At 38.6% G+C, this 16,649-nt stretch overlaps 7 protein-coding genes across 7 annotated transcripts; 4 read left to right on the top strand and 3 right to left on the bottom strand. All coding sequences in view use genetic code 12, as the record gives it.

Annotated features, from left to right (window-relative positions):
• Positions 1–913: 913 nt before the first annotated feature.
• On the top strand, positions 914–1,480 carry DASC09_016810 (Rho family GTPase; the record flags this gene model as incomplete). The annotated part of the gene is made up of 1 exon (XM_064995284.1): positions 914–1,480. One exon carries the CDS (start codon positions 914–916, stop codon positions 1,478–1,480), a length of 567 nt encoding a protein of 188 aa, XP_064851356.1.
• Positions 1,481–2,448: 968 nt separating this feature from the next.
• On the top strand, positions 2,449–3,593 carry MER1 (Mer1p; the record flags this gene model as incomplete). Its single annotated transcript, XM_064995285.1, has 2 exons — positions 2,449–2,778; positions 2,901–3,593. 2 exons carry the CDS (start codon positions 2,449–2,451, stop codon positions 3,591–3,593), a joined length of 1,023 nt encoding a protein of 340 aa, XP_064851357.1.
• A 492-nt stretch (positions 3,594–4,085) lies between these two features.
• Positions 4,086–6,244, top strand: SSB2 (Hsp70 family ATPase SSB2; the record flags this gene model as incomplete). The annotated part of the gene is made up of 3 exons (XM_064995286.1): positions 4,086–4,113; positions 4,328–4,390; positions 4,503–6,244. 3 exons carry the CDS (start codon positions 4,086–4,088, stop codon positions 6,242–6,244), a joined length of 1,833 nt encoding a protein of 610 aa, XP_064851358.1.
• A 288-nt stretch (positions 6,245–6,532) lies between these two features.
• CMR2 (Cmr2p) lies at positions 6,533–11,622 on the bottom strand (the record flags this gene model as incomplete). The annotated part of the gene is made up of 2 exons (XM_064995287.1): positions 6,533–11,449; positions 11,602–11,622. The coding sequence occupies 2 exons, from the start codon at positions 11,620–11,622 to the stop codon at positions 6,533–6,535; spliced, it is 4,938 nt and encodes a 1,645-aa protein (XP_064851359.1).
• Positions 11,623–11,695: 73 nt separating this feature from the next.
• Positions 11,696–12,966, bottom strand: RTT106 (Rtt106p; the record flags this gene model as incomplete). Its single annotated transcript, XM_064995288.1, has 2 exons — positions 11,696–12,834; positions 12,909–12,966. 2 exons carry the CDS (start codon positions 12,964–12,966, stop codon positions 11,696–11,698), a joined length of 1,197 nt encoding a protein of 398 aa, XP_064851360.1.
• Positions 12,967–13,501: 535 nt separating this feature from the next.
• On the bottom strand, positions 13,502–13,813 carry DASC09_016860 (uncharacterized protein; the record flags this gene model as incomplete). The annotated part of the gene is made up of 2 exons (XM_064995289.1): positions 13,502–13,707; positions 13,774–13,813. The coding sequence occupies 2 exons, from the start codon at positions 13,811–13,813 to the stop codon at positions 13,502–13,504; spliced, it is 246 nt and encodes an 81-aa protein (XP_064851361.1).
• A 694-nt stretch (positions 13,814–14,507) lies between these two features.
• Positions 14,508–16,640, top strand: ATP25 (Atp25p; the record flags this gene model as incomplete). The annotated part of the gene is made up of 1 exon (XM_064995290.1): positions 14,508–16,640. One exon carries the CDS (start codon positions 14,508–14,510, stop codon positions 16,638–16,640), a length of 2,133 nt encoding a protein of 710 aa, XP_064851362.1.
• Positions 16,641–16,649: the final 9 nt, after the last annotated feature.

Below are 16,649 nucleotides of genomic sequence, written 5' to 3' on the forward strand. Positions count from 1 at the left end.
TGGGAGAAACAATACTGCCAGGAACAGGTCTATTTATAATTTTTCTGGTTATTAACCATAGGAAACAGCAGCAGATGACAATAGAACCAACAGTTGAGAACTACCTAAGGGGTACGTTGCCCAGCAGGCGTATTACACAACCATTTACAGAAGAATAGGAGAACAGTTTTTTTTTTTTTTTTCTGTAACATTTTTTTCAATTAAGTATTGTTCACTAATTTGCCCGATATAACTGATAATGGTGACAGTTAGCAGATATCACGATTAGTTGTATATCGTTGCTAAGTGTGTGAGAGTCAGTTCCTTTGGAGTAGTCTATTTTTTGTAGCTTACGTTACGGTTAAACAAATGTATATATATATATATTTAGACATTCAGTCCCTCTTATAGTAAACATATCATATCCATCTTACCTCCCCTTCGATGATCATTTTACATGTATCCATGCGTTTTTTTCCATAAAGCGAAAGGCACTAAACTCCCCAAAAAGCAAAAAAAATATAAAAATAAAAAAAAAAAAAAAAAAAAAAAAAAAAAAAGGAAAAAAAAAAAAAAAAAAAAAAAAACGAGTGCTACCTTATACTATTAGTACTATCCATTATCCGCAATCCATAAATTATATCTTTACCTCACTTATCTCCTTCATCATCACACCAATTCCAAGTGCTTCTTTTTCTTGATATTTATTAGTCACACCTCCTTCCACTGCTCCTGAACTATTTTTCATTTGTTTATTTGTTTATTTATTTATTTTTCTTCTTCTGGAATACCGTGGTGCTGGCGAATACAATCATCGTTTACCAGCTAAACCCCCGTGCAAAATATCTGATATATTATAAATATATGTGTATGTGTTTATCAAAATACATATACATATATAACCAATCTGCCCCATTAATATCTCGTTTTCCAAATGTCTTCAGAAGAAAATATAATAAAGCGAAAAATTGTTATCGTTGGCGATGGAGTAGCCGGTAAGACGTCGTTACTCTACGTTTTCACCCTAGGCCAATTCCCTACTGAGTACGTACCCACAGTGTTTGAAAACCTCGTCACTGACTGCCGAGTCGATGGAAAAGCAGTGCAATTAGGTCTTTGGGATACTGCCGGTCAAGAGGAATACGATCGAATGAGACCATTATCTTACTCCAAGGCAAATGTGATTCTTATTGGCTTTGCCCTCGACAACCCTGAATCTCTACGCAACATTAGATATAAGTGGTACGATGAAGTCACCAGATACTGCCCAGGAATCCCGATCATTCTTGTGGGCCTCAAAAAAGATTTGAGATTGGATGGCACTAGCAAATATATCCAGTACAAACAAGGTCTACAAATGGCACAGGCGATCGGTGCAAGAAAATACGTTGAATGTTCCTCATTGACTGGCGAAGGCGTTGATAATGTGTTTGAGGTGGCCACCAGAACAAGTTTGGCTCTACCTCAGGATAATTCCTCGGGGTGTTGTACCATACAGTAACCAAGTTTCCCAAACCATCCTTATTTCTTTTTTCATCATTCTGCTTTATCATCTTCTTCAATTGATTCATATTTCATTCTCGCTTTTTATGTTTATATATCTTATGACCGTGTGTTTTTATGTTTTCTTATTTTTTCTTCATTTCATATTTTTTTTTTTTTCACTCTTCATTAAAATACCCTGCAGTTTAGTTAACTGCCCCCACTCTCTTCATTTCCTTCGTTTCCTTCTGTTCTACTTTCTTTCTTTCTTTCTTTTGATCTTGTCTTTCATGAATAGAAAAAAAAAACAGGAATTCTAAATAATGTTGTTTTTCCTTGTTTACTTTTTTTTTTCTTATTTTGCATTCCTTTATTATCTTCTCAGCATATATACCCCTTTTTTTTTTTTTTTCTTTTTGTTTTCAAACAAATACCTGTCTCTCATTGATTCTCACTTTCCGTCATTTATCCACTAGATTTGTTTCATCTAATTATTATCTTTCCTCTATCTTATGTTTTTCTCTCTCTTGTAATTCTTTGTATCTTTTGTGATTCATCCAACTGAATTAATTCTGAGGTAGAATTTAGTAATTTCTTGTTTGACATTATTTATGGAAGTTTTAGACTAATGAATATATATTATCATTGAAAGTAACTGTTAGGAGTCATATGAGAATCTACATCTACAGATTTATAATGATTATAATTATTATATCAAATGGAAATGGCCCATATTTCATCTCCCTTTTTTTTTTTTGAGGAATTGATATGGAAATGCGATTTCTAGGAATATATATGCCCTGTTCTTTTTTTTAAGATAACTTTCTTGTTCTGATTTTCAAAGACAATTTCTCTTGGAATTAAAAAAATATCGATAACATTAACAAGTTTTTCTAAATACTATATGTTCATCACCGGAAGCTTTTCTTACAAATGAATCCAAAAACAGATCTCTATTCTCAACAAGAACAAAGGCAACAACTACAAATGCAAACTTTAGATCTCCAAAACGAATCTCTAAATATCACGTCGATTTCAAATAATTTGTTCTCTATCCAACAGATTATTTTATCATTTGAAACCAATTCTTTCTCCTCAGAGGAATTATCTAGCGATAAGATCCTCTTTATCATGCCATCTTATAAATTAGAGCAAGCGTTAATTGATATTAATCTGGATCGAGCATGCACTGCTCAAGCTTCGCTTGATAAGTTGGTTGATCCTTTTGGAATATCTGTCAGTTTTATGAGAATCGGATTATTTAGCCACAAATTCTTGGGATCAATGAACTCCTATAATTATGATTTTATGATTTTGGTACGAAATCTGAACCGTTAGTGGTTCTTTTTTTCTTTTTTTTTTTTCTTTTAAAGCTGGAACCCCCGGCGCTTAAAAAAAGAAAGCTTTCACTAACTAAGGAAACTTATCTTCTTTTCTAGTTTTTGCATCATTTTGCAATTGAGAACTCTATTGATTTAATTATATCCACCGAGCTTGCCGATTATTTGTCTGCGAATCCCGATTATTTATCCACGATGTGTCAAAGCGAAGATGTCAATGTATCTTACAAGCTAAATGAATGTGGGATCTCGACTGCTGTTCCAGGAAGACAACTAAAAATTACTACCACTTATACAACTGATTTATTGCATCAAATATTGAGAATTAGGAATTTGGATGCTGGACACTTCTTATTTTCTTCAAAAAAAAAGAAACTCCCTTACAACACATTGCCAGATCTTGAATACTACACTCCTTTGGAAACAATGGTGGATAAATTACCCCAAGAAGGTATTATTAACACCGAAACCTCAAAGAACTTGCCTGATTATGCTAGAAAAACTGAGTCCAAACAATGCTTTAAGATACTTGAGCTCCCAAAGAAACAAATTACTTATCTAATTGGAAAAAAAGGAGCTCGGATAACTGAGTTACGACACAAGTCACAATGCGATATTAAGATCATTGCAACAGACGAGGATAAGGAAAACCAAAATCCCATTGTAACGAATGGTAAAGGCGAGATCATACAATATATTAGACTTGTTGCCAAAGATGAGCAGACCTTGGAAAAATGTCTTGAGATGATTGCCAGTGAATTGTTGATATATAGATGCAGACATGGTTTATGAATGGCTTAGAAATATGGCTCCTTGATCAAGTCTTTTCCAATCTTTTAAGACATAAACTAATTCCGAAGAAGTGCAACTTGCTGAATGAGGAAGCAGTTTCTCGTTAATAATTTTTTTTTTTTTGGAAAAGCTAAAATCAGCTATCAAATCACTTACAAACCAGAGAAGAAGTACTTGAAAACAATACAATCCCCGTCACTGTGTTGTGTTATTTGTTGATCATACAGTGCTCTGTCATGTTGAACCGCTTTCCCCACCACCTTGCAGCACCCTGTGTTTTCCCCCCTAATTTGTGGCTCTTTCTTTTTCTGGGGGTCACCCTCCTATTAAAGCATACTTGGTGTCCGGATGTCGCACAAAATTCAAACACAATCACGTGCGGGATGCCTGGAAAATTTTTTTTTTTTTTTTTTTTTAAATTTTTCAATCTGAAGGATTGGTTCTTCTTGTTCATCATCTTGAAAATATCATCATCAAGTAAAATAATCAAAAATGTCTTACCCAGGTGCTATTGGTATTGGTATGTCTACTTTCATTGATTAGGAATAGATTACTGGGTACAAAATGTGTAATATATGGGTACAAATAGAAGAAAAAAAAATGAAAAAAATTAAAATTGAATCATGAAATACGAGGGGAGCTTATATTTTTTTGAAAAAGCACTCACCCACCAACCCGAATCTTTTCCAACGCTCTATGTAAAACTCTTTGAAATTGTTACTAACAATCTATAGATCTCGGTACTACATACTCATGTGTGGCTACTTACGAATCAACTGCTGAAATTATTGCTAACGGTATGTTCAACTTTTTTTTTTTTCTTTGAAGAAATTTTTTCTCCATTGATTTATATATAGGTGCGTCTACGCACACATCAGGAATTATGAGAGTTTACTAACAAATCTAAAGAATTCGGTTCCCGTGTTACCCCATCTTTCGTTGCTTTCACTCCAGAAGAACGTCTTATTGGTGATGCTGCTAAGAACCAAGCCGCTTTGAACCCAAAGAATACCGTCTTCGATGCCAAGCGTTTGATTGGTAGAAGATTCGACGAAGAATCTGTCCAAAAGGACATCAAGACCTGGCCATTCAAGGTTGTCGACGACAATGGTGCTCCACTCATTGAAGTTGAATACTTGGGTGAAACCAAGACCTTTGCTCCACAAGAAATCTCCTCTATGGTTTTGACCAAGATGAAGGAAATTGCTGAAGCCAAGATTGGTTTGCCAGTTGAAAAGGCTGTTGTCACTGTCCCAGCTTACTTCAACGACGCTCAAAGACAAGCCACCAAGGATGCTGGTGCCATTGCTGGTTTGAACGTTTTGCGTATCATTAACGAACCAACCGCCGCTGCCATTGCTTATGGTTTGGGTGCTGGTAAGTCCGAAAAGGAAAAGCACGTTTTGATTTTCGATTTGGGTGGTGGTACTTTCGATGTCTCTTTGTTGCACCTCGCTGGTGGTGTTTTCACCGTCAAGGCTACCGCTGGTGACACTCACTTGGGTGGTCAAGATTTCGACACCAACTTGTTGGAACACTTCAAGAAGGAATTCCAAAAGAAGACCAAATTGGACATCTCTTCTGACGCCAGAGCTTTGAGAAGATTGAGAACTGCTTGTGAAAGAGCTAAGAGAACTTTGTCTTCTGTTACCCAAACTACCGTCGAAGTTGACTCCTTGTTCGAAGGTGAAGACTTCTCCGCTAACATCACCAGAGCCAGATTCGAAGACATCAACAGCACTCTCTTCAAGTCCACTTTGGACCCAGTTGAACAAGTCTTGAAGGACGCTAAGATCGCCAAGGCTAACGTTGACGAAGTTGTCTTGGTTGGTGGTTCTACCCGTATTCCAAAGGTCCAAAAGTTGTTGTCTGACTTCTTTGAAGGTAAGCAATTGGAAAAATCTATCAACCCAGATGAAGCCGTCGCTTACGGTGCCGCCGTTCAAGGTGCTATCTTGACTGGTCAATCCACCTCTGAAGAAACCAAGGACTTGTTGTTGTTGGATGTTTGTCCATTGTCCCTCGGTGTCGCCATGGAAGGTAACGTTTTCGCCCCAGTCGTCCCAAGAAACACCACTGTCCCAACCATCAAGAGAAGAACCTTCACCACTGTTGCTGACTCTCAAACCACCGTTCAATTCCCAGTTTACCAAGGTGAACGTCCAAACTGTGCCGAAAACACCTTGTTGGGTGAATTTGACTTGAAGGGGATCCCACCTTTGCCAGCTGGTGAACCAGTCTTGGAAGCCATCTTCGAAGTTGACGCTAACGGTATCTTGAAGGTTACCGCCGTTGAAAAATCTACCGGTAGATCTGCTAACATCACCATCTCCAACGCTGTTGGTAGATTGTCTTCTGAAGACATCGAAAAGATGATTGATGATGCTGAAAAGTTCAAGTCCTCCGATGACGCTTTCACCAAGAGACACGAAGCTAAGCAAAGATTGGAATCTTACATTGCTTCTGTTGAAAACACCGTTACTGACCCAGTCTTGTCCCAAAAATTGAAGCGTGGTGCTAAGAACAGAGTTGAATCCGCTTTGTCTGATGCTTTGGCTGCCTTGGAATTGGAAGATTCTACTGCCGACACTTTCAGAAAGGCTGAATTGACCCTTAAACGTACCGTTACCAAGGCCATGTCTTCCCGTTAAGTCATTATTTAGTTAGTTTTGTCATTTCATTATAGTAAAAATTACATGCTAGTTATTTTATATAAATTTGGAACAATCATTGTAATTTTTTTTTTTTTTTTCTTCAAAAAGCGATAAAGTACATCGATCATATATTATTACCATCAGAAGCAACAAGCTTCCATAAATTAAGGTCCGGTAAAATGAATAAATTAACAAGATAAAAGGGACAAAAAAAAACAAGAAAAAGACTGAAACAAAAATAACAACTCTCTAAATTTTCTCCAATAATATACACTAAAAAAACAACTATTTTTCAACTCCACTTTTTTCAGAAACATTTGAAGAAACCGCTGTTAATGGAATAGAAGAAACCGCTGATAAAGGTATGGAAAACACATCATTATTATTAAGATCCGATAACACCGAAACTTCTTCTACCCCTTCGATTTCCCTGACAGTGTTGATCACGCTGTTTTCTCCACAATTGACCCCGTAGACATTTAGGAACTTGAGTTTATTGTTATTCCATTTATTGATCATCGTGGCTCTCTTTTTTTCATAAAACCTTGAGAATTCAAAATCATTGAACGGTAAAAACGCCACGATATCCACCATGAGTTGATGGTTATTCAACACGCTCTTGAAGATCGTTGGCGCCAATGACGCTAAGAAATCCTTTCTTTTAGCACAACAGATCACCACGGTATATTCCTGGCTCTTAAACACAAGACTGGCGTCGTTATAAATCTCGGGATGCGAATTTTCGACGGTTTGTTCGATATCGGAGGCAAAATGTTGAAGTCCCATGACTTCAAAAGTCTCCGAGATGTTACCCAACACGTATAGTAATTGCACATCCAATGGGGTTCCATCAATAGACGGTTGGTTAACCGTATGAATAAAACCCAAGTCCCCGGTCCTCAAGTATTCGAAATCAAACTCTTCCAATTTCCCCCGGAATTGGGATGCCAAAAACCCATTGTTGTCAGATTTACCTTTGCCATTAGTGTAACCTACGGCATTACCTTCGGAAAATACCCAGATCTCCCCGAATTCCCCAGCTTTACAAACCTGTTTAGTTTCGGGGTTAACAATAGCAATTTGGGTGCAGCATAATACCACCCCGGAATCTTGAAGATGGAGAGCATTAGGAGCGCTCAGCGGATCAACCGCCTTGACACACCCGCGTCTAAGAGAATTGGTGTCCAACCACAAGTCCACCGGTTCGAGATTAAGATACGATCTTGCGGTGATGATTGGACTGAATCTATGGGTATAAATGGTGTTGATTGATGATCGTTGCAATTTCGTTGCTTCCATATAATTCTTGACCCTGCCAATGAGGCCAATGTCCGGCCTTCCACCATGACCCACCATCATATTCTGCAATTTATCAAGTTGGAAAGTTTTGGACGCTTTAGACTTAGACATGGCGTGGTTCAACATTGCCGGTGTAACAAACGTGTCTTTGATTTTGTAATTTGCCAAAGCATTGAAAAACGTCATTGGCGAGAAATAGTAAGTAGAAGGGGAAAACAAGTAAGTGGAACAACCGAGATATACCCCGAGTAAAGCAGATTGAACAAGTCCAATACCGGTGACATGACGAACGCTACTAAGAATAGAATTGAAACTGCTCATCTTGAAAGTTTCCTTCAAAATCTTACAAAGGTCCATGAGCACTTTGTGGGTGAACTTCACCCCGGTTCTGATGCCATCAGGGGTCCAATCCAAACACACCATCACCGTGGTATCGGCGCTTCGGAAATCGAATTTCGCTTGGTTGCTGGTAATTCTCGATCTTAGATCCGACATGTTTTTCACATGCTTGACTTTCGTGGTGCTCTTCACCACTATCGGTTTCTTAGAGCCAAACAATAGCTTTAACGCATGGGTGACCGCCTTATTCTTGAACACCATAGACTCGATTTCATTGTTGGTGAACACCATCCGCACACCAAAGTCCTTGATGATTTTGTGATAAGCACCGGTATCTTCATCCACCCGTTTCATGTCAATCGGCATCATTGGAATAGGAACCAAACCCAACATAAAACAGGCGTATAAAGCATAAATATATTCATCACTCAAATTGTACATCAATATGACATAATCGCCAGGCTTCAAGAATGTTTTATCCAAAATATATTGGCAGAGGCACGCCACCTTCTCATCGAATCTTTTCCAGGAAACATCCTTTTTTTGGTCGTTAATAACCGCAAACGCTAAGGAATCCGGTTGGTTCATCACTCGCCATTTCAAAACGTCAACAATGGTTTTGAAATCAGATAATCTGGCATGCGACCTTTCATCAATGGATTCCACACGATTGTCAACCCCGGTGTATTGTCTATCAACATTTTCAGGAATCGAATTTCTTCTCAATGCCGAAGCAAATGGTGACCAGATGCCCCCAAGAACATCAACACCACATGGAATGTTACTTAAAGATGATTTGATGTTGAACTTGAAGTAAGAAACTTTCAAATTTCCTTGAAGAAACTTTGTCTTACAAAGCATGTTGGCAATCTCGGTTCTCCCACTTTTGATGGCTCTTGGCAACCCTTTGATGGTGGTGAATCCACAACAAAACAAACGAACCTTGTGTACTTTTTCCAAAACGCTAAACACTTCGGAAGCCAAGGCGTCCAATCCATTATAGTCAACGGTGTTAGAAGGAATCCGTTTTGCAGCTAATGAAGTCTCAATGATTACTATTGGAACGTATTCCCCATTGATGAAAATATCAAAAGCAGTACACTCGACTTGAGAAACTCTTTTGAAAATCGTGCTAGAAATATGATCGGAATAGTAGTACCGGTAACCGTTATCAAAAACTTCTAATGGTGAAGAAGCGTTTGGTTCACCATCATCATTATCATCATCCCCATCTTCATTTTCTTCTTGGATCCCTTGCAATTGCTTCTTTTCTTTCTTATCGATCCAGGTAACCCTTTGGCGGAATCTATCCTCATAAAGCCCTAAAACGTAAACTTTGCCATAATAAATGAACCCCAAGAGACCAGTTCTTAAGAATTCTGGTTGAAGGTAGCCATCTTGACCTTGACATCTGGCATGGAAAATATTGTTTGTGTCATTGTCAGCATCCCAATAGCCACCAGAGAGACACGGGCTGTCGACCCAAATTTCACCGACTTCCATTTCTGCGGAAAGCACACAAGTTTCTGGATTCACCACCGCGACCGTGGCGTCTAAAAGCGGGAAGCCAAACGCCCCTACTCTAATGTACTTATTATATAATTTGGAATCAAAATTGGCCGATTGTGATGGTGGTCGGTCAGACATAACCTTCACGGTATTGGTGCTGAGAGATTCTTTATCGATTAAAACTTCCGATAAGTCGCTGCTGGAATATGGCTCATTATCATCATCAACAGCATTATCAGTGAAATTTGCAGATAAATTTTCTTCTTTTCCAAGCCAGTCTCTGATTGACACCACCATCCCACCGTACTCACTCAATGATAATGCTGGAGCAATGGCTTCTCTTGCATGTTCACATCCTAATGGCTTCAACCATCTATCAGCAACGATTTCCAAAACTTCATTATTCACGGTTAAGCAATTGACAAGACACCATTTCACACACGAAAGGTCAACATTTCTTTTTTTGTCAAATTTTCTGGTGGAAGCAGGATCGGCTTGATAATTGAACGCCACTGATTTCAATCCTAATAGATCTGATAACAAGATGGTGGTTCTGTACTTGGTGATCAAGTTAGCATACAAACCAGGAACATCCATCTGTGCTGTTGGGGTCCAGACCAACATGGTACCGGTATAAATGGTGAATAATAGACCCATGACTAAACCACTGGAGCAACGGATATCCGAACTACAAAGAATCGAATCCCTCCTAACTCTGTAAACATTTTCTGGCCGGAAGATCGAGGTTCCAAAATTGGGCAGTGACGAGATAATTCTTGTCAAATTGTTCATTTGGTGCATAATTGTCTTATGTGATAATACCACCCCTTTCAATTCAATTGGATATTTGGAAAACTCAATGTATGCCAAGTCAGGTAAGTTGAGAGCCGGTGGATCGTGCTTTTTTGATAGTTGGTAAGTACCCATATCCTCAGTTTTCCAGAAAACCACTCCTTTTGGCCAGTCGATTTTTGTGGCACTATCATTATTCATTTTCTCAAAATTTTTGTACACCGAATCGGAGGTCAAACATAAATGAGATTGGGTTTTTTCCATCACCTGGATAATATCTTTAATAGTTAATTCATTGGAAATTGGAATTGCCACCACCCCCGCTAGTAAGCACCCAAAAAACGCAATGGCAAATTCCACAACCTCGAAATCTTGATAGATTAAGGTGACTCTGTCGCCTTTATATAATCCCGATTTCTTGGTAATTTGCTGGGCGATTTTCTCAGCCTTCAAATATAATTTATCCCAACTGATAGAACGGGTTTCTTTTCCTTTCAAAGAAACTGTAATGATTGCAATATCTTTGGCATAAGCTCTAGAACGCTGTCTTAAAAGCAAGGGCAAACTATCGAATTTCTCAACGGTGTTGATGCTAGATAAGTCTCTAGGGGTTAATGGCAGTTGTAATTTTCTCTGAATTTGCGGAGGAGAAACCATTTCTGATGGTTCGAGGACTTGTAATGATGGTAAGCCTTGTTCGGAATATACTGGTTGAGAGGGATTGCCACCTGGATATGGAGCAGTGTCACCATAATCAATGTGTGCATCATTTCCATAACTTGGCTTGCCATAGGTTATAGGGGATTCATAATTGTACTTATTCTGGCTGTTCAAGTTATTAAAACCATTAGCAGACTCACCGAAACTGACAGCGTTGGTGTGATGATATCTGTTGCTACTGGACGAGGAAAAGCTTGTTCCACCGCCACTAACCACACTGGCGTTGACATTGGTGCTTAAGGTAGTGTTACTTCTTGTTGGCATCAAAGTGTTTCTTGGAGAGGACGCTGGCAGCAACGTGCTGAGTCTATTGGTGGTGGGCGTGGACAATAACCTGTCAGGCTGCTGCTGGTTGATGATCTCACCATACTTTTTGGCATATCCTTTGTCAGTGATCAAGCCTTCTTGATAGTCAGCCTTAAGCTGTTCCAACTTTCTGAGCAAATGAGGGGGCAAGTTATCAATTGCACCACCCGAAGAACTCATTATAATATTCGAGGCGTGCTGTTGTTGCTGCTGCTGCTGCTGCTGCTGCTGCTGCTGCTGCGTATTTTGTTGTTGGTGATTGTTTTATATTAACAACAATTGTTAGAAAAAAAAAGGGTTCCGTTCAAACTGTGTTCTTCTGGGGTGAAAACTTTGTTTTTTGGCTTTTTTAACACCCGATTTTTAGGCGGGCCCAAATAAATTTCTACATACACGCACGCACGCTTCATGGCACCCTTTTATTGTTATATATTAGAAACTTCACTAACTATGCCTACTACCAACAGAGAGAATGACAAATGACTACTCATTGTGTTGATTTTCCTCTTCTTCTTCTTCTTCTTCTTCACTATCACTATCACTATCATCACCATCATCCTCGCCTCCGTCATCACTGCCGTAACTTTCATCAGAATCATCTTCATCTTCCTCTTCACCAATTTGATAGGTCCCATCCTCATCTTCATCATCACTATCATTGGCTGGTTCTTCTTGTAGAATACCAACCACATCCTGTTTAAGAGGATTTTCTAATTCCCTGTTCTTCGATACTAACACTGGTTTAGCCTTCAATTCCTCGGCCATAGAATTATCAACCACCTCCTTAGCCTTGATATAACCATCAATCTTACTGAACTCAGCTTGATCAATCATACTGAACTCGATTCTCTCTTCTGCCACTTCGCCAGTTTCACTATTGTGTTTGCTGACCAATAATGTAATATTAAATGTGATTCTGGTGATCGACGAGTAAGTGATCGACTTGATGTCTTTGGAATCAAACAATAAAATCGGTTTCTTGAACCCAAATATAATGTTCGTAGGTAAGAAATATAGCGTGCCCTCTTTTGTACCTTTATGAGCATCGACGAAAAAAGAATCATGATTAATAAATGGATCATCGATTTTGAACCCGCAAATGCTGGCTTGCCTTATTATTCTGTTCTTGTAATTCTTATCACTAGCACTAAGAACCTTGCTGGTCATCAAGTCTTTGACTAAAGCCTCGTGGTTAAAGTTGAGAATCAAGGGATCATTGTTATATTTGCTACCCAAGTTTTCTTCGTAAAACAATACCAAACATTGTAACTTTGGCTTTTCAGGCACTGGTAAAAACGCAGAAAATCTGATATTGGTAGTGGTTAGATTGGTCAACACTAGTTCTGGGGTTTCATACCCTTCATCTTTGATTATTGCCAACACTGGTTTTTGGGTTGATTTGTTTAGGGAAAACACGAGGTTCAATTTCTTTCTGATGGGCGATTGGAAAGAAAGTTTTGGTAATAAGAGGATTGTCGATTGCTTGTCGATCGTCACAGGATCTGATTCGCCACCCGCTAGTTTTCTTCTTTTATTGGTACCGTCATTGGCAATTGCCGCTTGGGCTTGGACGGCGTGGAAATATAGAGAGTTGAACGCATCAATTGATTCTGGGTTGCTTCCTTTTACACCACCAATGTTAGTAAAATTACCATTACTTGTGACGACATGATCTGTGGATAACTAACACACATACTGATAACGCTGACAATCTTTTCTTTAAGATCAGGCGGTAATGTTTCTAGGAATGACATGGTTTATTAATGATAATAAATGATATCTTCGAGGGATAAATGGGAAATTCTCAGAATAATTAGATAGAGATAGATAGATGATAGAGAGAAAAAAAAAAAAAAAAAAAAAAAAAAGAGCACGAAAAAAAAAACAATAAAAAAATCCACGCCAAATATATATAAACAAGAATGCCATAATAATAAGGTATTATATTATAATCCACTACAAACCAGGGAAGAATCGTTAAGAATAGAAATACATTAAAAACATAATGAGTATATCAGGAGATGACAGGAATGAATGAATGGATGAATGAATGTTAGGTTTGGGTGAGTTTACTGTACAAAGTAAAGAAAGAATATAATTTTTTGTTTTTGAATCTGTTCTTTCATGGTGAATGCAAAAATATCGGGTGTATTTTATTATCTTATGCTTATGGTAATATTATAATGGGGCCCACAAATAATGTAATAATTATCCACAAGATCAGAGAGCTCTTCATTTTCATTTTTTCCCCTTTATATATGTATATCAGGGTTGTTTCATGAATATCATTTATTCAAGGGATTCATTCAATCTCTTAGCTCTGGCATCTAACAAAGTGGCAACTCTTTTTTCCAACAACTTTTCTTGACTTTCCTTGACACTGTAGAAGGCGTAACCAGCACCGACCCAGAAAAGAGCAGAGTAGACGTAGCCCATTGGCTTGTAAGACCATGGTCTTTGTTTAAGACCGATTTGGTATGCTCTGACGGCGGTACCTGGGTTGTGTTAGTAGAATGTCGTTGGCACTGAGAGAAAAGGCAGCAACTAAGAGAATTACGTACCGAACAAGGCCCACCCGGAAAGGGATGCTATAGCTGGCATATTCTGTGTGTTAATTTGATATGTTACAAACGATATCTTGACATCGACTGGCACTCACTGTTTGAAGGGCGGTTTTCTGTAGTTGGTTTTTTTGTAATTGCGGGAAACTGATTGGCCGCCCGGTTACTCAGTGATTAGGTAAGCAAATGATCACGTGTATTACACTCCCCCGCCAGCACCAGCACCAGCACCGGCGGCGGTTAGCTGCCAGTCTCTTGTTGTTGTTGTTGTTGTTGCTGTTGTTGTTGTTGTTGTTTTTGCCATTCTTATCTCATTATACCAACTACTGCCACCAGAACATGGAAGGATCATCACTCAGAAGGCCTTCAAGAACCACCACTACTAACTGGCCTGCCCTATTCGAAAGACTCACACCATCCTTTTCACTTTCCTTTCTTTTCCTTTCCTTTCTTTCTACAGGTCCCAACTGATAATGATCATATACCCATTTTCAAAGCACTGCCGTCCATCCATCCGTATATATGATCATTACCATCTCGCAGTAACTGTGGTACAATTACTGCTGCAAGATGCACATGGCTTACCCTCTTGCAAGATCCACAAAATCTCCCGGGTAACGCGTGTTTTTTTTCCCTCGCATCGCATCCATGGAAAGGAGATTTTCTTTTCACTACGGGTGAGAAATACTTTTGACACCAACAACAGGAGAGCACTCGATATATTAAAAAGCACAATGTTGAAACCCTCATCTAGCATAGGCCCTTTATTGTTACGGTGCATTAGAAGACCTGGCACTCAACTCCCTGCCAGCGTCAAGCTCCAAAATTTCCATACTGAAGTGTTGAAGCAGCAGTTGAAAAATGATGCAGTGATCAATGAAACTTCTGGGGTCATCATGAGCGAACCATCAAATCCAGCAAATATCCCAGAACCTTCGGAAAATATTAATCAAGACAATCAGTTGGACGCCAAGCCTGCCTTGGAATCAACAAACAAGGACGACGATGTACCTTGGTATATGCGTGAAGATGAAGATACCAGCTTTGTCCCAAAGATTGAAAAATTCGAGATGCCGGAACTACCAGAGAACTCCCCACAGTCATTGGAAAATATCGTATCGCATATGGGAGGCACCCTCAGTTTGAGTGATCTTGTAATTATGGATATGACAAAAGTTGATCCAAGCGAGGCCACCGCCGCCCCAGACTTTTCAAGATATATGATCATTGGTTGTGGTAAATCTAGCAAGCATATCATGAAGGCCAGCATTATTTTACGTAAATATTTAAAGAATGAAATGGGGGTGCTATCTAATATTGAAGGTTTGAACTACGAGTCGGCAAAGAAAGCAAACAAAAGAATGAAGAGGAGTGTCAGAAAGCGGAACATGTCGAATGTCAATGATCTTTATGGTGGTGCTGGATCTGTACCAAATTCGTGGGTGATGATCGATACCGATGTTGACGGTATTTATATTCACATCTTAACCCAAGAAAGAAGAGAAGAGTTAAATTTAGAATATTTATGGGCGCCAAAGAACGAAAAGCACAAATATGAAAAGCACCAAAGATTAAGCACCTTGGAAAATGACGATATTTTTGCCGGTATCAGATATTACCATACATTGACGAGAAACTTCCTGCATGGTCAAATCCAAACTCAATTGCAGCAGTATATCAAACAGCACAAAGTTAATTTCAACTCCGCAGCAATTGTCAACCAAGATATTAGTACCACCCCTGCTGATGTAAATATTAATTCCACCATAGATATCCTCAAGACTTTGTCCGACGAAGAATTCTCAACAGTTTTTGAGCGTTCTCAACCAGTCACTAAACCATTTTCATCAGCAGAATTACAATATTATAAAAACCCAAAGGGTCAAAGTATTTCTACGGATATCGTGCAAAAAATTAACTCTTCTCTTGCAGTTTCTCAACTGGAGCTTGACGCATTCTATGAATTCTTTGATTATTTGTTCCAAAAAGACCCTTCAATTGTTGATCCAATAAGTTTGAGAAAGATTATTTCTGCCAAGGTTGAGCCTCTTACGATAAAGGACATCATAAAGCTATCCAACAGTTTTGTAAGATCTTTAAGTCATGCTCACATTGATGGTTTAGTCGTGAAGAAATATGTTACAAGAATTAATGAATTACTAAGGAAATATTCGGAACAAGGCGGGTCATTGGACTTTACCAATGAAGATATTCAGGTATTGTTTCTTGATATTTCCAAAATAGTTTTCCATTCCTCTGCCAATTTTTCACCAGAAAGTTTAGAAACAACAGAAATTCCAAAAACAACTTCGGCAGCTGATAAAGAAGCTGATCCAGCTCATAATGAAGTACCAACTGTTGAAACAACTTCAGTGGAGACCGATGCTGCTAATTTCACAACTTACAAATCTGAGGGGTTGATCGCCATCCTTTCGGATCATACACAACTAACATACGCCAAAATCAACGACAGAGAATCTTTTGAATTATTCCTTGGATTCAAGGAGGAAATTCTTGTTAGAGCAATGCATTTTTACATAATTAACGGATTCATTAGCGATTTCTGGTCGTTGTGGAAAAACCAAAAACTTTGGATAGCCCCAAATCTTTTTCCAGGAGATGAAAATGATTTGAACTTCCAGCACTTTGACTCAAGACCTTGGAAATCTTTCTTACTTTTAGGCTTGACATCTGGCAAATCGCAATTCATGGAACAGTTGTTGAAATATTTTAGCCTTAACTACCACCATAGTAATTTGGAAAGAGACGATGAAGTGCTCGGAACTTTCAAAACAATTATGAAATTAATGGATCCCAAGAGAGAGAAGTATCCCGCAATAAGAGAATTGATGAGAAAAATCCAATAGATCTGATCC

Source organism: Saccharomycopsis crataegensis, assembly GCF_037102585.1.
Source record: "Saccharomycopsis crataegensis DNA, jcf7180000000073, whole genome shotgun sequence".
In the NCBI taxonomy this organism is placed as follows: domain Eukaryota; kingdom Fungi; phylum Ascomycota; class Saccharomycetes; order Ascoideales; family Saccharomycopsidaceae; genus Saccharomycopsis; species Saccharomycopsis crataegensis.